The sequence below is a fragment of the Leuciscus leuciscus genome, assembly GCF_965113295.1.
Source record: "Leuciscus leuciscus genome assembly, chromosome: 25".
Lineage (NCBI taxonomy): Eukaryota > Metazoa > Chordata > Actinopteri > Cypriniformes > Leuciscidae > Leuciscus > Leuciscus leuciscus.
In genome coordinates, this window is record NC_138724.1 from 17,522,729 (window position 1) to 17,546,645 (window position 23,917).

General features: G+C 36.8%; 3 protein-coding genes across 3 annotated transcripts in view; 2 read left to right on the forward strand and 1 right to left on the reverse strand.

The window, feature by feature from the left end:
* The window catches only part of tmem168b (transmembrane protein 168b), a 6,385-nt gene extending 4,152 nt beyond the window's left edge, over positions 1 to 2,233 (forward strand). Inside the window, 4 exon segments of the mRNA XM_082159522.1 lie at positions 133 to 234; positions 237 to 401; positions 404 to 648; positions 650 to 2,233. Of these exon segments, the coding sequence (XP_082015648.1) occupies positions 133 to 234; positions 237 to 401; positions 404 to 648; positions 650 to 679 (542 nt within the window). The 3' untranslated portion in view covers positions 680 to 2,233.
* A 571-nt stretch (positions 2,234 to 2,804) lies between these two features.
* On the reverse strand, positions 2,805 to 12,239 carry znf277 (zinc finger protein 277). The gene is made up of 12 exons (XM_082159524.1): positions 12,178 to 12,239; positions 11,131 to 11,341; positions 10,927 to 11,015; positions 8,962 to 9,044; positions 7,255 to 7,346; positions 5,479 to 5,589; positions 4,740 to 4,872; positions 4,580 to 4,647; positions 4,399 to 4,495; positions 4,262 to 4,304; positions 3,990 to 4,164; positions 2,805 to 3,137 (listed from the first exon to the last, which is right to left on the reverse strand). Exons 1-12 carry the CDS (start codon positions 12,209 to 12,211, stop codon positions 2,951 to 2,953), a joined length of 1,323 nt encoding a protein of 440 aa, XP_082015650.1. The 5' UTR covers positions 12,212 to 12,239; the 3' UTR covers positions 2,805 to 2,950.
* Positions 12,240 to 12,383: 144 nt separating this feature from the next.
* Positions 12,384 to 23,917, forward strand: part of dock4a (dedicator of cytokinesis 4a) — an 85,641-nt gene continuing 74,107 nt past the window's right edge. Inside the window, exon 1 of the mRNA XM_082159187.1 lies at positions 12,384 to 12,548. Within this exon, the coding sequence (XP_082015313.1) occupies positions 12,512 to 12,548 (37 nt within the window). The 5' untranslated portion in view covers positions 12,384 to 12,511. The remainder of the gene's footprint in view (positions 12,549 to 23,917) is intronic.

A 23,917-nucleotide genomic window follows, 5' to 3' on the forward strand; every position in this document is an offset into this window, starting at 1 on the left:
ACTTATTAGTAAAATTTGCATACTATTTACATAATATATACATTCAAAAAGATAATATGCATATGCATATGGAGTTCAGCCAAACTCTGATGAAATTGTAAAGACATATTTTCCCCCTTTTTATTTAATCAGGTGGCGACGTTTTGCGTCTAGATGAGATTGTGCAGCTTTGGAGGGAGAAGAATGCCGGATCCTGTTCCCGCCTAATCATTATTCTCGACACCGACAACTCACTCCCCTGGTGAAGGAGGTGCAGAAAATTGAGGGACTTTATGTTGCGGTTCAAGGGGCAGTGCTCTCTAGCCCCACAGACCTGGAGATCCAGGACACGCCTCAGCTCGGGGACTTCACCTGTCAGTGGGTCGACTTCAACTGCAACCCTGACAGCATTGTTCGGTGGTCAATCGTGGGCGGTCCGTGCGAGCTGCCTATGGCATCTCCAGACTCTGGAGTGACTACAAGCTTCACCTACCCTCTGATAGCGACGTCACCAGGCACTGGAGACTCTACTTCCCTCGCTTGACTTACCCTGTGGTTCAGCTCGCCCACTGGTGCGGAGGGTTGAACCTGTTTTGGGTTTGCGGTTACTGTGTTCGGCTGCTCCGAAGGATCAAACTCACATGGTTCCCGCCTGCGGTGCTTGATACGGGGCCAGGGTTTCAAGCTGGTTAAATCGTAAAACAGGACTGAGAGTGTGACGATACTGTAAGCAGACATGGTCAGGTGACGCTCGCCTACGGCAGCTTTAAGTTGTATGGACCAGAGCAGCAATTTATAAAATCTCAGGTGTGAAAAGACTCCATGTGTGTGTTTGTGAGGGTAAGAATAGCAAAAAAATTGGCCAACGTAATTTACAATGTCATTTTGGTTTGACAAAACAAATTCATCAGTCTGCAAGGGTGAAACTAATCGTGTCTGGGTCATAGATCATCTCATTATCAAAAGGTAGACAGACATAAGATATTATATTTTGCATAAAGAAATACTTTTAAATGAATTGTCATTGAAATAATACTTTTAGGTCATTACCGAACAGAAAAAAACATTATTATTGTTAATTTGAAAAAATCCTTTTATTTAGTTATAAATCCCCGTCATTACTATAATGTGAAAAATGTATTTGATTTATATTATATAAAATATCCAACCTACACAAAATTGTTTATTACAGTAAAAAAAAAAACATATTACATGAAAATGAAAAATGTCACTGCCATAATGCAATTGTTTTTATATAATGCAAATGTTTTATTTAAAATAGTTTAAATTATATTATATTATTGACAATTATTCAACATTATACTAAGATTATTACAGGAAAAAAATGCAATTAGAATTATTACAAAATAAAACAAACGAGGATTTCTATCCTTAATTTCCATGAAGATAAAAAATAAAAAATGAATGATCCTAAAATAGGCTTTAATTTCTTTATGCAAAATTATAATTTCCTTTTGATAATGGGGTTAAGTTTGACCTAGAGATGCTTTTATGAGATCCACATATTCTTATATGCAATCCGTTACTGATAGGCTGAACAGCATTGCACTCTCTAACCATTTCAGCTGTTACAGCTTTAAGCTTACTGAATTTGTCTTAACTCCCACTGCCATTTTATCACTTCTCATAACTTGTTTTCAAGACTATTAGCTTTAAAAACTTCCAAATTCGGAATGTATCAGCACTGAAGAGTTGAATGCAGCGTTTGTAAACCTATCGAAGAGTGCCTCTTCTTAACTGCACTAGACAAAGCACAGCCTTATATTTGGCGTCTATACAAGGGACGTAGTGTGCGTTTAACACTATAACCCACACATTCAGATCTGTCTATTGGAGAAGTGTATTTGTATTGATGTATTTGTTTATACAGAACAAGATTTTCTACTGCCCTTTATAAATTGAAACATTTATATTTTGTATACTTTGGTTGGTCTCATTTAACTAATATTGTGTGTTGCTAGCATTTATAGCAGTTCTATTACGACAAGACAGGTAACGTTCTGAAGTGCCTTTGTGTAAGATTAGTCCTCACCAAAAAGAGTGAAATATGCAATATTTATTGATTTAAGACCTATGGAAAGGTCTAAAGCGTTGTGGTTTTTAAAGAAAACTGCGAATGACTTCAGCAAAGAATGAACGAGATGCTGGGATGATTTCAATGATTGTTTGCGTGTATGAAATCAGACATGAGAATGAGTTTGATATGAATAAAAGAGTTGCTCTTTTACTGCAACCATGTATGGAATTGTTTTTATTCTTCCGACAGATATATAAAATAAAATAAACTATAAAATGCAGATTCACTAAAGGTGCTGTCAAATTGACCATTGTTTGGCGAATATGCAATCGTGAATTTCACGCGAGGGCGAAAGATTTCCTCACGCAGATTTCGCAACGGGTTCAAGTTGTTTACGTTGATTTATATTACTATACATTATATACAGTGTGTGCTTGAAAGTATATTAAACTATACTGATATTTTGTATACTGATATTGTAAATCAATGCTCTATAATTTGATTTAATAATGTTTTTGAATATCTGCTGACTAATAATTTAGCATCATTAGTGTTAATGGACCTGTGTATGGAGATTACAGTTTGCTTAAAGTGGGAAGGTGTTGTGTGTAGACTATTCTGGCAATATCTTTATTAAAACACATGCTAAAATTTATAGTACCAATACTACTTGACTGTACTATCCAGCCATGAGCCAACATTCCCAAACAAAAAGGCAATGCTAAATGTTTTTCAACCAAGATATTTTCAAATTCATTTGATTATGGTTCCCAATGATCCACTGATGGCATATGTAAATAAATAGTTTATTTGACTTCATTTTCACGATGTGAGCATTGAACCCATATGAATAGAACTGAATCACACCATTAAACATATTCATTTTTACATTGAAAACAATCGGAACATCATTTGAACACGATTCTCTCCTCTTCAGCTGGAGCCGCCCCTGTCTTTGAGAAGTTTACCAAGCACACTATTCTGTTTTAAGACCTTCAGGTTTGAAATGTCTTCAGCAATAACAGGAACTTCAGAGGTGTGATTTGGACCCTCAGATTCGCTCTCGCTGTCCGACAGAGCTGTAAGAAGTGCGTCGTTCTCATACGTGGGAAAGTAGTATCTGGAAAAACAGCACATATTTAAAAGAGACCATATTATGCCCTTTTACAAAGTCTTGATTTTGTTTTTGGGGTCTACTAGAATAGTTTTTTTTTATGCTTGAATGTAAAAAAACCCCTTTTTTTTCATATATTTTACATTGTTGCAGCACCTCTGTTCTCAGTCTGTCAGTAACATTCGGTTAAGTTCCTGTCTCTATGAAGCCTCTCCTTCTGAAAAGCTCAATGTGCTCTGATTGGTCGGCTGGATCAGTGTGTTGTGATTGGTCAACCGCTTAAAAGCGTGTTTGGTAAATGTAGCTCCCCTTACCATAACCACAAGTTTCAACACACTACTAACACAACTCAACCAGGCCTCGCCTATTTTGCGTATTATTTAAAATGAGTAATACTGTCACATGTTCATTCCCAGAAGAAAACTCAAGACTACAATGGAGGCGTTTCAGGAAGTTCAGAAACAGTGCGCACTGATTTAGAGAATAACTTCCTTTGGAGTGACTTTATGCTTTGTAACCTTGCAGATCTTTTTCATGCTCAAACAGCAACATTACACACTAAAGAAAGCTGAAAATATAAAAAAGCATAATAGAGGACTTATTATAATATTTTTTTTATTTTTTTTTTATTTTTTTTAAGTATAAGAGTAAGTGCTCATTCTGATGTTCTAAGCCAATTTAAAATATAAAACAATTTAGTTTTTAAATTACAGATATAATTCATTTCAATTCCACAGGCTTTATTGACTAATTTAATAAAAATATAATCTAAAATAAATTATATAAATATTTTTTATATTTTATATTACTTAATAATAAAAACAAATAATATAAAATACCAAAGAAAGTGATACTTACTGCGGTTGGTCCCAGTGCGAGACCTCAGGCAGCTGCATCACATGACCTTTGTTAACAAGGTGTTGCACTAGTTCCTCTTTGCTCTCAAACTTCTCCTGACAGCAGTAGCAGCGGCACTGGTGAAGCTCACGGCGGATGTAATTCACTAGTTTGACTTGCTGATAAAACTTTAGGTCTGGACAAACGACGCAAATGACATTAAAGACCTTCTGTGTGCTCATGGGTTCTTCTCTAAAACAGGCCTACATCTCCATTCATGCGATTATACTCACTTAAGTCTGTTTTTAATTTGTGCAGGTCAAATTCATGAGTTTCCTGGAAAAAAAATATGTAAAATGTAAAAATGCATAGAAAATACATGTGAAATACTTTTTAGAAGCACTCAAATATATAAAATGGTATCATTTACCTCCATGTGTGTGTACATTTTCTCCATCGTCTCCGCTTGCTGCTCACAAAACAGACACACGGCACACACGGGATGGGCCTGCCAGTCCGACCAATCGCTGCGGAGATTGCAGAATATCAGGAGTGAGAATAAAACTGAAAATGTGACCTCTGAAGATCAAGTAAAAAGATGAAGGTCTTACTCATCTTCATCTTCAAACATCTCCCTGTCATCTTCAGACTGCACCTCCTCCCATGTCTTCCCCAACTCCTGCAATAGTGTAAACAGGGCGAAATAGATTTCATACTAAGGATTTATTTGTTCAGGTGAGAAACATAATACAAACCAATACACGGACATACCAGGTAATTGATGATGTAGAAGCGGTCGTAGTCGTTATTTTTGGCGTTAATTCGTCGATGCTGCTTTTTCCTCATGTGATCTTTCAAGGTGGTTTTGTCTCTGAATGTCTTCTCACAGTACAGACACTGCATGCTGTGTAAAATAATGTTAATATGAATGTACAGTTTCACAATCTTTTTATCTTTACTTTTTATATTTTACAATATAAGGGTCAGTGCTTATTTTGATTTCCCAAGCCAATTTAAAATATACAATTATTTATTTTGTGAACTAAAATGATACAACATTTAAGTAAATGGTTTTAGTTATCGAAAACATTATGCTTGAAAGTGCCTAAATGTTATATGGGACAACGGACCAAACTAACTTGCTTGAAAAATACTAAGAATTAATAAATAAAATGAACAACGGGAGATATTCAGTCATTGGAAAACTACAAAACTTTAAATATACAATATATAATATATAGAAATATATATTTAAAAAGATACATATACATATACTGTGTAAAATAACTTGCATTATGCCTTTAAAATGTTACATTTTTGCATCTTCTCTCTATGTATATGTCACTGACCCAAAAACTAACCCAACTTGGTGACTTGGGATTAATGCAATGACAGCAAGCACCAAAAGAGGGCGTTCATACCTTCTCCATCTCCATTTTAAATGTTTTAATTTGTGATAATAATAGTTTGATATATATATATATATTGGATAAAATCTTAAAACACTGACTTCTCCAGTTTTAACTCCAGAGTGTGGAGGAACTCTGTGCAGTAGACGATGTTGTCAGGCAGGCCGATGCTGAACGAGTGTTCTTTAGCCATGTGGTTCAGCAGTGAAGACCTGCAGTGACAGAACAGGGTACAAATACAGCACTTTCATTTAATATGCAGTGCTGTTTGATGCTGTGAGTTGCAAAAAACTCATCCTAAAATAATAAAGCAAACATAGGAATTTATATCTGGATGAGCGTCAGAGTGGAGGAACGAAGAACGAAACTGCATTCATGAATTTTGCTTAGCTCACTCTGACTCCGCAAGGTAATCTGTCTAGGCCGTTTAGTTAAATTAGCTGATTAATATTCATGTGCAAAGTCTTCATCTTGGTATGATTAGATTTAGATTTTCCTATGCAAATTGAGTTGCATGGCCTTGCAGATGCTTCATGCCAAATGTATTAAAGTATATAAATTGTATATACGTATACGATTTAAAATAAAAGAATTTAAATATATATTCAACTTTTTTTATTTTAAATTGCATTTGTATATACAATGTATATGTATATATTCTTAAAGGAGAACTCCGGTCAATTTTAACATTGAGCTCATTTTTTGGTAAATTTGGAGTGCTGTCAGTACAGAGAACAACGACAAAAATCGGTGTTGCCTACACCGTGTTATCCTCTTTTTAAAATTTGCACCCTGTTGACTTCAATGGGGCAAGTTTTAAACCTGCTTTTAGCCTCTTAACATCCTTGATGTGTCATTACAAGTGCCCAGCCATTGTGAGTGATTCCTTCAGAGTGAACGCGGTGAATCTGACTGCAGTAGATGTGAAAGATATGAATAAAAATGATGTTAATTCAGCCAGCGCACATACCTGTATTTTCTTCCTGTTTTCGGTCAAAGTCCACAGTAGTCGATTGTCGAGTTCACGCGCGTGATAACCTATGCGCGTGAACTCGACAATCGACTACTGTGGACTTTTAAATGTGCAAATTTTAAAAAGAGGATAACACGGTGTAGGCAACACCGATTTTTGTCGTTGTTCTCTGTACTGACAGCACTCCAAATTTACAAAAAAATTAGCTCAATGTTAAGATTGACCGGAGTTCTCCTTTAAATTTTATATATATATATATATATATATATAAAATGTAAAAATATTTTATTTCAATAAATAATTGCTATTTATAAATAATAATTATTAAATAAATCAGAGATTGAATCTATTGTAAGGTCATGTCCAAGAGCACAAAACTCAAATGTCAATAATTTCACTTCAATTATGATTACAAATTAAATGTATAGATCCTAGAAGGAATGAATCAGAAATAAGCTTTAAATGCAACTGACGGGTGGTGGGTTACATCATTTAATATCAGCAGAATGTGTATGTGTGTGTATGTGTGTGTGTGTGTGTGTGTGTGTGTGTGTGTGTGTGTGTGTGTGTGTGTGTCTGACCCAGAGACCTTATTCACAGCAGCGCCATCTTTGATTTTTAATGGAAATGAAAGCGAGGCTGTGAGGGACAGACATTCCCAGACACAATGCTTTTAAATTGTTCTGCTAATGAAACACTGCAAAAATATCTATCCAAGAAACTTCAGTAGACAAAAAAACTCTAGACAACACGAGCTTTGGAAGCTTTGGAGTGATTTAGGAGCTTTATACAGGTTTTTACAGCGGATGCCACTAAAAACAGAGCAAGTCTATCCCTCACAGCCTCGCTTTCATACCTGTCATGGCGCTGCTCTGAATAAGGTCTATTCAGAAGCAATAGTCACCTGTTTCCAGCAAACTCCTCACTGCAGAACATACATGTGCGATGAAACGTTGTATCGTCCCTCTCTTTTTGCTGCTGCTCCAGAACTTTCTCCTATCAAAACATATCAAACGTCAACACAGACTTATCTAGCATTAGAAGCTGGTTACATAATAGTGAGCCTATAAAGAAAATTCATAATTGGTATGAATCTCAGTGTGGTGTGTTTTTATCATTCTGCGTTTCTGAAAACCCGCTGTTCGATTGCCATAATCATCGATAATTATCGCAGACGCAATCTGCAAGTGATTGGTGTTTGATAAACAGTGCTAATCTTCTCGGCTCGAGAATTATCGACGTGCAGAGTGTCACCGAATGATTGAGAAAGGTCACAGCTGCACTGTTAAACAGCTGGTCGCCACACTGCAGAGCGACTGCAGAGGTTGCCTAGCAACCACAATCGCAGATTTTTTGCCAGAGATGAAATGTGTGTATGATGAGTATGTTGACTCATAATATCTCTGCAAAAACAATCTGTATGGGGGGGGGGGGGGGGGGGGATTTTCACTGAACACTGTCAGGTACTTTCAGGTACTGTACATAACCACTGGATTTCTGCTGCATTACTTTTGTTATACAGTAATATTGTGGTTTTGAATTGTTGCGACAAGAAATCAGAATGGATGCTTTATACATAATACATTTCCAAGTGATATTTCAGTTCACATTATTCATAAGCTTTTAAAACAAAAATAAGTTTGTTTCAACAATGTTTTAACAAAATGTAATAACATTTTCAATCTATTAAATTACATTTCCTGTCTTACGTAATAGGATTTGTGGGTAGAAAAAATTATTAAAGTCCCCCTGTAGTCAATAATTTTATTCCTTAAAACTCATCTTTGATCACCAAAATGACATATTTAAAAGTTTTTTCCTTAAAAAAATAAAATAAAATCTTGCCTTAAAATAGCTTGAATGTAACTCTGCACCCTTGCCTCATTTAGTATACGCGGTTCTATGAATATGCAAATTAGCCCCGCCTCCACTCACTCACATCAGCTCAGAGATTCATTGATGTTGATGATGGTCACACGTTGACGTGATTGGTTACAAGGTAGTTTTGTGACGTCAGAGACACCAGCATTTTAAACTGCGTTTTAAGGAAAATACTCAGCAATGGTGTTGACTTATGAATTTGCACATAATTTGTCTTAAAGCACATTTAAAACACTACATAGACATATAAACAACATTAAAAGCTTGATTTTCACCACAGGGGGACTTTAAAGGAGTAATTCACCCAAAAATGAAAATTATTTCATAATTTACTCACCCTCAAGCCATCCTAGGTGTATATGACTCTTCTTTCAGACGAACACATTCAGTTTATATTAATAAATATCCTACGCCCGTTATATACTACTATTATATACTACTATCAGTACATCAGCATTTTTCAATAACATTTTTACCATAAAATTATTTCAATAAAATAAATAAATAAAATAACCTTTTTAATGTAAAATTTAAATGCAAAAGAATACACAAAGACTAATCATATGATGGTGTCACTCATATTCTAGGGTTTCTGCATATTAGTCCGACTGGAATCTGTGCTGCTGTAGGATCAGTTTTGAATATCCATAAGCTAATGTCACATAGGGTTAGAGCTGATCCCAGAGCAGCACTCCTGACCCCAGGTCCTTGTCTTTTTACAGACACTCACCAGTCGTCTCTGTTGTAGCTGCTCTCTAAGGATTCTGTCCTCTGGCAGCGCATCACATAACAGGAAGTAGAGCTCTTGTTGTTCTAAAATGACACAAAGCAGCTTTTTGGTTATTCGAGTCCAGTGTAAAAAGACTTTAGGCATCACATTTAAATCATACAATTTAAAGGGGTATTTCTCAGACCAGTGTTATTTTAGAATTATTAATGTACTGTTATAGTATTTATTAATATTTTAAATTTACTTTTATTTTTAGATTTTCAAGTGATTTTGTTATGCACTTAGTTTAGTTTTTTCTTTATAGTCCAAATTCATTTTTATTTCACTTTTAGTTTTAGTAATTTTAGTACTTAAAGGGATGGTTCGGCGTAAAATCAACCTAGGGTCCTTTGCACTTTTACGTGCTTTTCCCAAACCATTTAAGTGACGTCGACGACCGGGTTAGCGGTAGCATAAGCCATCAGGCAAGTGTTATTTAAATAAACTCCTGGGCCCGTATTCATAAATATTCTAAGAATCCTCTCAGAAAACTCTTAATTTAGCTTAAAACCTTTTACGTAGGAGTCTTAGCTTAAGAGTGATTCGGGACTGATCTGAGAGCAACTCTGAGTAAGGAAAAGACAAAAACTTTCATCTTAGTAAGGAGGCGGGGTTGACCCCGTTGCTATGTATGACACAGTCTTTTGAAGACTGTGATTGGTTGGTTGTCCAAGAAGGAAAAAAATAGTGATTTTAAGTATAGGGTCTATTCTAAGCCTTCACTTTGAAATGACATGTGTAATTTTTCCTTATTTGACCGTTCTCTCACACACACACACACACACACACACACACACACACACACACACACACACACACACACACACACACACACACACACACACACACACACACACACACACACACACACACACACACACACACACACACACACACACACACACACACACACACACACATTATATATGTGTAGGCTATATCAATCCTTTTTTTTAATTTACCATGCTGTTAATTTCCTATAAGGTATTTGATTGGCTTAGAATGATAAAAATTGTTCCACTCTTTCCAATTACACTGATTGCTGGCATGTCTATTTATGTGGTGGTTTGAATGTTGGTTTTAATGTATCAAACTTGGAATTTTCCCAGTTGCCAAATATTGTAATGTAGTGATTACTTTCATTTCTGGCGCTATGGCATTTCTGCGCTGTGTCGGAGATGTTAGAGCATCTCTAATAAGATCAGTCACAAACATGATCCCTGCACGATCTAATCTATAGCGTCTTATTAACTCACTGTCATCCATTGGCTGCAACACATTTCTTTTCCCTCCTCGTCTTTCTGCCATTTTCTCCTCTGCTAAAGAAACTCTTAAGCCTCTTAAAAGTCCTCGTCCGTGCTCCTAACAATTTTTACCTTAAGACCTCTTTTAAGGGTTAAGATGCTTTCTGAATTACTTTTTTCTTTACTAGGATTTTTTCTTTAATTTTAAGAGTAAACGCCCACATTTCTAAGAATTTTCTTAGAATTTTGTCACTAGGAGCTACTCTTTGCATTAAGATTCTTTATGAATACGGGCCCTGATGTACTTACAAACTTTCCAATGCCTCGTTTTATGAGTACAGAACCTATTTGTACTACTGTAGAAGTTTGGTAACATTCGGGGCATTGTTAGTGGGGTAATTTACGAGATACAACCTTGGATCCATTAGCCCTTGCTCTAAGCCATTCGGCTGATATCTCTAAATAAGCTCTAACTTTAATAATGTTCGACCAAGGGAAAAAAGGCTTCTGGGGGGATTGGCTCGAGGTCATGGTGCAAAGGACCCTAGGTTGATTTTACTCCGAACCATCCCTTTAAGTTAACTTAAGTTTAAGATTTATTTTAAATTCTATAGCAACTACTGTTAACTAATATGCTAAATAAAATGCAAATACAAAATTGTTTAGCTCAAATGTTTCTTACCTTCAGGACCTTCAGAATTGGTCTTGATAACACTGCAGAAGTCTGTGATGGGTTGTTCTGTAAACCGTTTCTTCCAGTACAACATATACCTGCAACAAATCAATAAAAAAGGTTTCATTATTTTGTGTTATTTGTATTGTACCGGTCTAACATCTCTTTAGAGAAATGCTGAGACATGTAGTTACAAATCATGTAAAGTCTCACCGTGGAAAGTCTGCGATGAGTTTGACATCAGCAATAACCAGTTTGTGATCCAACACCATGTGCTTAAGAAGTTGGTCTTTTTCAGGAGAGGGAAAAGAGTCGGAACAGAGCACGCATGTCACCGGATGGCCATCGCTGGAGGCGGCGAGACAAGCGCTACCACACAGCTGCTCAGGGAAACAAAGCGGCTCTAGTATGCAATCCTGCTCACCTAGAAATGAGAGAAAACACTTAACGCATCTTAATACATTCATTAAATATGATGCACAAACATATTTGTGTTTTACAAACGACTGAAGCCTATGAATTAATTCGAGAAACCCTTGTCTCGTACATCAGGACCTCGCATGATGTCATCACACAAAACAAGCAGCTGATTCACACAAAATGAAGGTCTGAGTGACTCATGTAAACAACAGCAGGTTATTCTCTAAAAACCTGATACATTTGTGCTCCTAAGTGCTCTTAATGAGTTGTTTTGCCTATTCGAAGTGAACTTTTGCAGTGACAGATTAAAGGGTCGCTGTCTGATCATCTATTAGAAAGATCCATAACAACTCAACCACCCACTCCCTGCTGGGGGACAACAGCTTAATCTAGTCTAAGATGGTCTACTGGTTTGAGCTGGACTGCCTAACCAGTCAGACTGGTCTGTTGCTGGTTGTAAAGCGTTTTTGGCTGCTTTCCATCTAGAAGACCAGATTTGCAGGGCTGGGAGACATATATAAATTAGCTTTGACGAGTAAACCACCAATCCAGATGAGTATTACAAAATGACAAGTTATTATCCGGTGTCCTTTTAAAAAAACGAAACAAAAAACAACCTTATCATGAACATGTGCCATGAAAAACAGACGACAAACTTACATTACGATAATAATAATTTATATGCAGACTTGTTATAACTAACATTTGCAATAGGTAGCTGGCGGGTATGTTTAGGAAAATCAAAATAGAGCTTTTTAAAAATGTAAACATTAAAATAAACACAAACAAAGCAATATAATGACAACATATCTGCCAATATGTTTAATTTGGTTAACCAACCTGTCAAAATAGTGTTGTGCATCTGAGCTGCCATTTTTTTTAAAGTCACGTGATCTGGTAGATGGCTCATTGACCAATCAGAGTAAATCCACAGCTTGGTGTGCGGTTTATGGGCATTGTAGTTTTCTATCCAAGCGTTCTCATTCATTTCCTACATCTCCCATGAGGCAATGGTGTTTTTCTTCAGGGCTGAGAAGTGTGGTGTATGTGGGATGCTGCTGTGGCTCTGCCCTCAGAACAATACAGTGCAACCCTGTGTAACAACAATATGGATAGCACCCGCCGTAATTGCCCTGTTTTATAGCACATTTTATTTCACTTGACGCGGGAAAAAATGTGGATACCGACTGAACATGAAAAATATGGCGTTGGTAAGTAATATATTTACATTATATTGCCGCATCGTTAATAAAACGCAAGTTAAATCGCTGCAGGTGCGATAATGAGCCGTGACATCCACAATCTGATGCCAGATGAAATGTCACATCATTTTCCGCTCATTTAAAATCTTGTAGGCAAGTGACAGAACAATGCATATCGAGTGTTTTTATTATTAGTAGTATGTATAATAATTTTTTTTCCATTTTTTTTTTTTTTTCATTTTTCGGCTGGAATTGTTTATGTTGTTTTCCTTCATTAATTTGAATGGTCATCTTGAATGGCTCTTATATGCAGCAATAAGAAGAAATAGCCGCAGTAAAGGCTGATCTTTTGTCTTTCTTCACACAGACGCTCTAATTCATTTACTGAGAATATGATTTTACATCTAAAATCGAAACGACGATGCAAAATATATATTCATCATTATCAGTCCTATCTGTTATTGCATCAACAGCAGCCAATAACGTATTCGATTCGCGTTCAGTTAATATTTGATTAATTTAATGTTTATGTATTGACATTTTGTTTACATATTTACATTTAGGCTATATGGTATTGTATGTATAAATGTATATCTGACTTTAAGGTATCTATCTATCTATCTATCTATCTATCTATCTATCTATCTATCTATCTATCTATCTATCTATCTATCTATCCAGTCTGTCTGTTAGTCTATCTAAAGCGTTTTTAAATGCATCTGTGATCTGTCTTTCTTTACACACACACCCTGTTTACATATTGATAAATGAATTATGGACTAAATTACATGAAATAATGCTTGCATTAAATGCAACCAAATCTTCAGGGCAAGTTAAATGATAACCTTAGTGATTTTATTTAGATTTGTTATTTTTTGTAAGTTTGTTGTGATAACAGCTGACAGTTTGAAGGATGATTTTTGGCAGTCTGGAATCTGCTCATCTCTCATTGGCTGATAGCTAGAGACAAAGTCAGTTGAGCGGCGTGAGGAATCCAGTAGTAAGAGTTCACATGGACCTCAGGTCTTCTGTGATCTCGTTCACTACGGCTTTACTCAAATAAACAACAGGGTGACATTTGGTCATTTCTTCACTTAGAAGGAGAGAAGGTCAGAGCAAAGAAGAGAGGTGGTTTGAAGGGGCAGGGAGGGATGGACAATAAACAAAGCCTCTGTTTCACTGTGCTTAAATTGTAGAATGATATTATGGCAAATTGGGAAAGGATTTTCTTTATTCACATCGGTGACAAGCCACATCTGGAGCATATCGCACTGGAAAATGGCTGCATATTACAGTTCTGCTCTTGGAAAGCATACACAGCTACCGAAACCTTTATCAGTCATGAAATATGGATGGAGTCCAGCCGGGATGGCACACACACATACACACAAATGCATGCATACACATTTATGCACAGGCGTCCACTGTAATCTTGGCCTCTCAGCCCTTTTTGGTTGCAAATTCAGCTTAATGAACCATCTGCTATTTACAGTAAATGTATCATAAATGCAATGGCATTTCAAACAAGAATGTGTCTGTTGATCATCTTCCCACACCTGGCTTTTCCTCCAAAACCAAAGCTGATGAAAGGAATCGAGGCTATAAAGTGAAGAGAATTTAGCCAAAAAATTCAACATTTTTTCATTATTTTCTCATCTGTAGTTCTGTTGTGGAACACAAAAGGAGAAGTTTTTGTCTCTAAAATTACATTAATTGGGGACTGGATTGTTCAAACTTAAAAAAGGAGAGAAAAGCACCTTAAAATGATCATAAATGTAGTCTATATGATATGTGCGCAATATCTCAAGTCTTCTGAATTAATTCAAGTAGTGTAGTTTCAGTAACAAATTAAAACTTAAAGATATAATTAACCCAACAAATGAAAATTCTGTAATCATTTACTCACCCTCATGTTGTTGCAAACCTGTACGACTTACATTCTTCCGTGGAAAGAAGATGTTTTGAAAAATGAAAGTATTTTTGTGCATACAATGAAAGTCAGTGGATCCCATTAACTTTCATTCGTATGGACAAAAACAGTAAAAACATTCTACCAGATAACATGAGACTTGTCTTATTTGGATGAACGCTCCTTTTAAACTTGAAATCACATCGTTCTGAATGTCATCTCTGCATCCCTGCTGTATTGAGAGGCTGATCGGCCAGTGATGAAAACCACCATGTGGGATCTGAAGGGAACAGCTGGGAACAGACAGTTTGACAAGACCATATTGGTTTATAATTACGCCATAATGTTCAGAACATTTAATCAGTAAAGTGAAAGCTAATGTCACCAGCACATAACACTTTTCTTGTAACTTCTTGTTCCAGACTCCCACATATGCATCAGCACCGTGTGACATCTCTTCCGATTGTTGAAGAATTTAGCATAATTGAAACATCAACCGCTTTACTTATCAGCAGACCAAAAGCTGATCTCAGTCAAACTCTTTAGCGGTAAAAGCTGGTAGTCTGGGATCGCCGCGTCCCGTTCCCGTGCTTCTCGGCTCGGGATTTATGATTGGAGCGCATTCGGCATACAAATGAGTCTCTTGCTTTTGTCACATGCTGACTGGGCGCCTACTGTGCCCTGGTCAACAGGCACGCTGCCACTCCGAGAAAGAGATAAGATTGACAGATAAAGCTAGAAGAGGCCTAGTCAGCTGCTAGATCTGTGAGACGTTGGTGGGAATTAAATGAGACTTCCAGTGCACACATAAGCTCTGTTCCTAAACCCAGTGCATCATGGGATGCTAAAGCTGTTGGGTCATTCCGTGTCAACTCAACCAGACGTCCCCGGTTAATTTTTTATTTTGTTAATATTTTATCTGTAGAAAGACAAACATAAATAGCGATGAAAGCCAAATATTAAATGTCACAGATGTATATTTACTGTTTTGTAGAGGGGGTCAAAATGACAATTTTCACCTGAGATTTGGAGCCAATTTGCCGGGATGTAAAAATGACTTTAGAAAGATGGCAGCATCATTATTTTTATTTTTACACAGAGATTGGTAGATCTATTAGTAAATTCTGTTGACTGTAGGAATCTTTGTTTCATTATATGCCATTGGTGACAGTTTAAAAATGTTTTTTTGCCTCAAGTTTGCATGCCTGTAACTCAAGAAGTATTTAAGATATCTTAATGTCCTTTTAGGTTCTGTATCTTAGCAAACTTTTCTTTTGGGATCTTCATTTTAAAGGCCCTCGATTGTTCAATCCCAGAGATATGGAGATCTTAATGCGGCTCCATGAGTAAATTGGTAAATTGTACAAATTTTCAGGGGTCAAAAACCAAATGTGAGTCACGTTGCATAGAGCTGGTACTTTTTTCTTTTAAGAAGGAATATCTAAAGAACAAATAATGTTAAAACAAATAGTGGATTTCTCAGTAAATGTACATCCATGGCATTTCATATTTTGGATTTTCTCACCATTTATGTTTGTCTTTGTACAGAAAAAATATTAACAAAATCAAAAATTTGAGCCTAGGAAGTTTCCGAATTTTGGTTCATTTGACACAGAATGACCCTGTTCCCAAAGGTTGGCATTAACATTATGCTGCCCTAAAAGATGCCTAATTTTTGGCCAAATCATTAGGCAGCACTCCATGTATCCTTCACTTATGCGCCAGAGAAACAAGCGCGTTTTTGCGGGAGCTCTATATATTCCTATGGCATCGCTGTCAAAGATGAATTAGCTGGTGAAGTTACTTATTGTAGAGTTAACGAAAGTCAAATTTTAAAGTGACTTTCACTCAATGTTTGTGTGTTATTTACATTTATAATATTGGAGTAAGAGGCTGTTATCTTAGCAACTTGCTAATGTGAAACAGTGACGAGTTGCCACCAGTGTAGAGCATTTCAAAGCAGACACTTATGAAGTTTTATTTCAGTGGGATGCTGTCTGTGTAGACAATTGATAGCAAGACAGCTTGATAGGTTTTGGAACACATACTTTGTACATACTGCCATATACTTTAAGATTTGTGAAAGCTTAAAGGTTTATGGCCCATAGCGAGCTTTCACAGTTCAAACAGCTGCATGTCGCGAGAATCACAACAAGGTGTAAAAGTGTCATTATTAGTGAGTTCTTTGAAACCGGTGATCTAGGAGCGTATTTTAAAAAATATCCTGTCACTGCAAAGACTCAGTTTAGAGAGGGAACAGGATAGAGATTTGAATCATTCATGCTTATAACAATCTCAGCAGCTCTTTCTGCATAATTCATTGCGTGTTACCACTTCAATAACGTACTACTTGCTACGTTCTCAGTCACTGCCAAAACAACCGTTAGGGTTTTATTCTTTGTTACAATCGGCTCTTCCAGCATCCTGTTGCCGGTATCCACTCATATTTTACTCACTCCCATAATTCCTTTCGCCATCCAGGAGATGGCAAAAAAGAAGCCAATATTGGATTCATTTTTCTGCAGCCTTGCCAGGAACAGAAATCTCTACAGACTACAGACTTTGAGCTTTTGATACTTTAGAGCTTCTTTCTAATTTATCTCTTGGGTTTAAAGTAGGGATGCTAGCGATTAATCGACTATCGATTAATTGCCGACAAAAATGCGCTTGATGGTCTATTTAGCAAGGTCATCATTAGAGTGCGTAGTTTTTAGGCGTGTGCCGCTCATGCGCAAAACACATGAGGAAAAATGAAGCGAGTGCGCCATAGTTACTCGGGTTGGATATCGTTTGTATTTTAATTTAATCAAATTTTAATTGTCTGATTCTGCTTATCGATTCCCATTCTCATCGATTACTAATTTCGATTCCAAAAAGGTAAAAAAAAAAAAAAACTTGGATATCATTCACATTTATTTTAAGTCTTTTTGCAAAATACTTCATTGTAGCTAAAAACCATGAACAAAAATCAATAGGCTAAAACACTTACACAAGGAACTTTTGCCTATGGTTAAAACATACCATAGAAAAAACAACTAGCCTAGCCAGAGTATTTATAAAAAAAAAAAAAAAAAAAAAATAAAAAAAAAGCAATCGCACAAGTAAATACAACTGAACAAAGATATGATTGAAATAAAGTGTTTTACCATTTTCAGGTATTCAGGTACAGAAACTGTAATCAAATGTGAAATAACACTGCACTTTATAAATAAAATATACAATATAAATACATTTACAAAAGTTATTTAGTCAAGAACAGGGAGTGAATTTTCTATAAATCAAATAAATCATATATAAAAAAACATAACTGACTGTGTTTACGAGGATATTTTGAAGTTTTTTGTTTATTTGTCCTCATAATACAGAAGAAAAGATCTTTCACTACTTATGTTAAAGCATCACTTTAAGTGAGCATTAGATGTAATATAAATGTAATACATTTAATTATAGGTGAAATTAACATGTACATTAAAATATCGAATACTGACCAATGCCAATAAAAATTGTTTATTGGCTACTTGCTAATATGGATTGTGCATTATATTTCTTTGGCAAAAGAAATGATTAACTTGGCAACTTTTTTGGTCTTCTTGTGGAAAGAGCTCTGTAAAGGTTTTTCTAACTTGAGTATGAGTAAATAATGATTGATTTTTTGGGTGTACTGTCCCTTTAAATCCATCTTTGCTTACAGTAGTTGAGCTCTATGTTTTTTTTGGCACTCAACAACAATTATTTACAACTATTTCAGTAGATTTCATGTTTAATGTGATTTTTTTTAAATGTCCAAGGATGACCGTATGTGCTGGAAGCTGTCTTTCAGGTAGTTTACAGTGTGACTTGAACAATTGTGCTTGTTGGTTGCTGTCAAAATGTGTGTAGAGCATGGCTGTTTGTGTGGGAAGGGTTTGGAAAGGGCACTCAATCGCCAAACTGCTGCCTTTGTGCTTGTTACCATGTGTCAGAGCTCGTCGGCTGTTTTTCATAGCAACCACGTTGATAGTCAGGTGAATTTACTCTCACCTACTGGTCGGAGAAGTTGCATATGGTTTGAAACCTGTGAGGCCGTACTTGACATGTCAGTTTTATTTTTGCTACGCTATTGGATAGTCCTAGACAGTCGACAGGCTGGAAATGCTAATGTGAAGTCAGATTATTTTCCGGTGAACAGGTTCTTTCGGACAGTTCGTTTTAATGAACTGGTTAAAAAAAACAGATTTAGGCCCTGTCCCAAATGGCGCACTTCATGCGGACTTTCGGTAGCCTGACTACGTCAGACTTCGTACTTCCGCTCAATTTCATTTCGCTTCTGTACTCAGTCTGAGACAGCGTCATAGCTTTCCGTTTTCCACCGGCCTGAAAACAGCCGGGCCAATCAATGAACAGAGGGCGGGCTGAGAGCCGTGACGTAGACGCTGATTGTACCGTGGATGCATAGATTTACTTCACATAATCTGCAAAAGTCGTTCACAGCCATGTTCACTCCGGTATTTCGCTCGATGGTTTTGTTTTCGCATTATACGTGTGTTTACAGTGGAAGTTAGATGCGGCTGAGCATGCGCATAACACACGCCATAACCAAACGTTATGTGATTGGCTTACGGGTAACCAATGATTTTAAACTTCAGACAAGCGCCCCCCCGCACAAGAGAAAACACTTCTCTATTATGCCATTCCAGACTCTGTCTACGAAGCAAAGCGAAGTAGCAGAGTTTGGTATTACCAGGCTAGACTTTCGGTCTCGTGGACTTGAATTGCGCGTGCTCGCTGAGTCTACGAGTCCGTAGGCCGTCCCATTCAGCATTTTACCGCTCTGAAGTGTGCTCAGCAGCGCCCCCTTTGTACCGTTGAAGCGGTCTTCCACGAAGCCCGCATAGAAGCAGGCTCCACGCACTTTAACTACCCAGGAATCCTTGCGAAAGGCCAATCAGACAACAGATGGGAGGAGATTTCACTCACGGATAATTGTTGACATGGCTGAGAAGAAAATATTACTGTTTTTATGACCTAAATGTACATTTTACCAGTTGTTAACTACAGTTTATACAAACATTATGGTCATCGAGCAGTGGTTGATGTCTCAAACATAATAATAGCGCGTTTAATAATACGATCGCATTATGATTCATTAAATAAATAGAACCGAATGGCAGGGCTTTACTGAGTCATATGTAAACATAGTACTCTGAGGAAGTCCACAAGTCCGGAGTGTGCCATTTGGGACAGGGCCTTAGTTAATTTACGTAATCACGCAATGACGTTGCGTATACGTAATTCTATTATTAAAGGGTTAGTTCACTCAATAATGAAATTGTCATCGTTTACTCACCCTCTTGTTCCAAACCCGTAAGACTTTTGTTTATCTTCGAAAACACAAATGATAATATTTTCTATGAAATCTGAAAGATTTCTGTCCCTCCATTGACAGTTTACGTTCATGAAAAAAAGTTCATGAAAAGATTGTGAAAAGAATCCAGATGAATTGAGAAGTTTAGTCAAAATTTTCTGAAGAGACTGGATCGCTTAAAATGGATTTAATTAAGGGTTTTAGGTCCGAAAGACTGTTCTTAGCTTGATGTATTGTTGGACTAACTGGTGTGCTGAATGAGTTGGCACTCCTGAAAATTGGCACATTTCAAGTAGGAGCGACTGTCAGGCACATCCGAAAGTACTTTTTTTTATTTTTTCGGGCCATGAACTGTTTCAGACAATTCAGTCTGATTTTAGAACCAGTTCACCAAAAGAACCTGTTCAAAAAAGAATGATTCGTTCGCAAACAAGACATCACTAGCTGGAAATATTTGAATATTTGTGAGTGAGAGAGAGGAGGATTTGAACCTACATCGCCTGCATAAGCATCATGAGTCAATGTGTCTGTGTCAGTTTTTTTTTCTTCTAAAATAAAGGCATTAAGTGATAATTCACTCCTCAAAATGTGGATCACATTGACGGAGCAAAGCGATAATGCGTTTCTGAAATGTGTTACGTGCTCTTGACTTTCTCAGACTGTCTTCTGGAACATTAGAGAAAGTGACAGCCGAAGACAAACAATTCCCAAAAGTGAGTTTGCTGTGTGTTTTCCACCACTCTCACGCAGTTCTTTCTCTCCGTCTCGGTTGTTCTCTCTCTGGGCATTTTGGTAATAACGGCCGTCTTGTGCTCCGTGGAGAATAGCTACAAGACATTCCCATCTGAGAGCCACGCTTCACTAATGAACACAGACTACAAAGACATTTAGACTCCATTCAGTTGCCAGAAAATCATCTGAGGATGCTCTCTTGTTTAATTATGAAGCTGTGAAACAATGTTTGATATTTCTTAATAGATTTATTCACTTGCCTATCTTCACTTAAATAATGACTCTTTGCAAACAGGTTTCCAGAACACTCACCGGTCGCTCATTGGTCAGATGAACAGACAGCCACACCCACCAACTCACGCTATTGGTTGAGCCACTGTTGCTATGTCAGGGAGGCCGGGGTTCTTAAACAAATATTACCTCAGAGTCACAGTTACACTTTTGGGGGCTTATTAAAAGGCTGGGATATATTTTGATGTGTTAGAAACATCTTTTGACAAAGATCAGTTACTTTTTATCAAGAATCGTTTGTCAAAAAGGCTCCTACAGAGATTACTGGGGTGTTTTTCTCTGGACACAAATGTGGAAACTCATAGAAGTCTCCATTTAATAGCGTTTATGTCTAGGAGAAACAATTGAAATGTTAAAGACCTTTTTTGTGATTTCTCTTTCTGCTAATCCTGTATATTGCTGACAGAATTGATTTGTTAATCTAAATGTTCTTTGTGCATTATAGTAGCCTGTGTTTATTTTAAGTGAGATGTTTTTACTGTGATGGCATTTTCTTTTTTGTAGAACTACAATAGGACCTGCACTCTTTTATATGCAAATAAAGTGTTAATATAGAATGATGTTGCGCTCTGGGAGCGAATGGAACAAAGCAAAATTTGAGAGATGTAATATCAAAACTAATATTCTCATTACTGCACACAAGGGCTGAGTCTGGGAATCATTTCACATCAGATGAGAAAACTGCACTGCTGGTGTACCTCTGATACTTGGTTTTTAATAAAGTTTGTTTTTAGAGTCTGGCTGAGCCATTTTCGGCCTATATATTAAAACGGTGTCTCTCCTAATGCTTGGTGTGATTAAATGAACCAAAAGCTTTATCACCATCCTGTAGATATTGTAGGCTTCCAGCTTAACCCTATAAAAGCCTTTCACATTTGATACAATACTAATGTCTAAAGGTTCCATAAAATGCTCCATTTCCCAAAATTAGATTTTTGGACTATTATTTAACATGTCAGGCTTTATAAAATGCATTTATAAAAATGGCTCGATGAGCGTAATTTGAAACATGAACCAGGATTTGCTCTTTCCTTTGTAGGGGCAAGTGGTATTTGGGAGAAGGGCATTTTCATTCTAGAGTGCATTTGATTGAACAAAAATATGGACACGCCCCTGAGTGCAGGATGAGTCATCAATGTTTTTTAAACATTATCCCACAAGAGAAAGACTGTAGACTAATGCATATACACTTCCCGGATTATAATAGTCAAATGCTTAAGTGTCTGATTGGATCATTATTGCGTGATTATTATGTTTCTAGCATGTTATATGTTTGGGAACAGTTCTTCTAACCCTAATTGATGGATGTGTAGCTTTTTATTTCTTAAACAACCATATAGGAAGACTTGATTCATCAGGCTCAAATTGTGAAAGAATAGTTGAAAGGAAGTCTTCATGAAGAATCATTTTCACACATGAATCGGCACCTCTGAGTCCAGAGCTTAAAGCTACACTGTGTAATTTTTTTTAGTTGATTCTTAGCAAAAAACACTTAGTTTTTCAAAAATATATGTGCTCATTAATGTATATTTACTTCTTTCAAGTAATAAAGTATTCTCGTAAGTTTATAATCTGCCATTGAAAGTACACACGGGTGAGGGGTTCGAATGCCGGTCGCCATGTTGCCCCTCCATCTTGAAACTACATTAGCCAAAGAGGGACATACCTGTAAATTCAAGCTTTGCCTTTCGCGCTTTACACTCAGTGACACCGTGACGAATGCGAGGGGGAGATTACTCGCGACTGCCGGCAGATTTGAAAGATTGCTGATGGAGGATCACGCCTATTTTCGAGGACATGTAGCAGTGTCTGAAAATCCGGATAACTGAAAATCTTCAGTTATCCGGCAAATGGAAGTTGATCTAACATTATGCAATTGCTTTTAAGGTTTTTTTTTTTTTTTCTCTAATCTGTTTGTGTGATGTTTATCTGTGATGTAACTGAATGTATTGCTGCACATTTTGGCCAGGACACTCCTGTGAAAGAGATTTTTAATCTCAGAGAGCTCTTTTCTGGTTAAATAAAGGTCTAATAATAATAATAATAGTGTCGCCAAGGAAGCGAAAGAGAGAATTAAAACCTCAACGCGACGGGCAAATCAGCAAGACCAAAGTCAATACTGGCGTAACTTGTCCCATATGGAAAGAGCTCATGAGGAGCAAAGATTTTAAAACGGACGCCGAAGTTGCCTGCTTTCTTCTCGACAGGTAATCCAGCCTATTAGTGTAAATTCGAAGTTTTATAGTTGCTTGTCTAACCATAGCATGGTTGTGCATAACGCCAGAACGACCTCTAGTATAACTTGCGTTACTTTTCCTCACGTCAATGGTGAAAAAGTATTGTTTACCTTGTAACATAAATCTGTGCTGCGACGGATCACAGGTGATAGTTTTAAAGGCGCAATTGGACGAAGTCGAACTGGAAACCATGTTAATCTTGGAAAAATACGGCCACTGTAGGAGTTAAAACGCCCTCGAAATTGAAAGGAACAGAAACTAATATTCACTGGGTAGTCATATACAAATTTCACCGCTAGATGGGGGAAAATATCACACAGTGTAGCTTTAAATTCATTGAAAGTCTTTGGGATGTGCTGGAGGAGACTTTACAGAGTGCTGGACTCTTGCATTGTCAATATAAGATCTTAACCAAAAATGTACACACCTCCTGATGGAAATAACATCACAACATTTATTTCCATCCAAGATCTTGTATTGACAAAGCAAGAGTCAAACACTCTGTAAAGTCTACTTTAGCAAACAGTGACTTTGTTTTAAAATTAAAATTAAATTCTGAAGGAAACGATCATATAATCAAAAACTATATTAAAAACATGAAAATGAAATATTTGTGATTTCATGTCACCACCACAAATCTTACAGCTATACTTTTGAATGGCTATCAATGGAGAAACAGGCTTAATTGGAGCAAACGGTGTAGTAACATTATCAAAGCTAAAATCTTATGTTCAACCTCTCCGATTGTAGTCCAATCTCATAACTTTAGTTGTGCAATCCCAGCCTCACTCAATACAATACAAGAAGAACTGCAGGACTGATCCCAGACGTACTCATACAAACATCCCTTCCATTAGCATTTTAA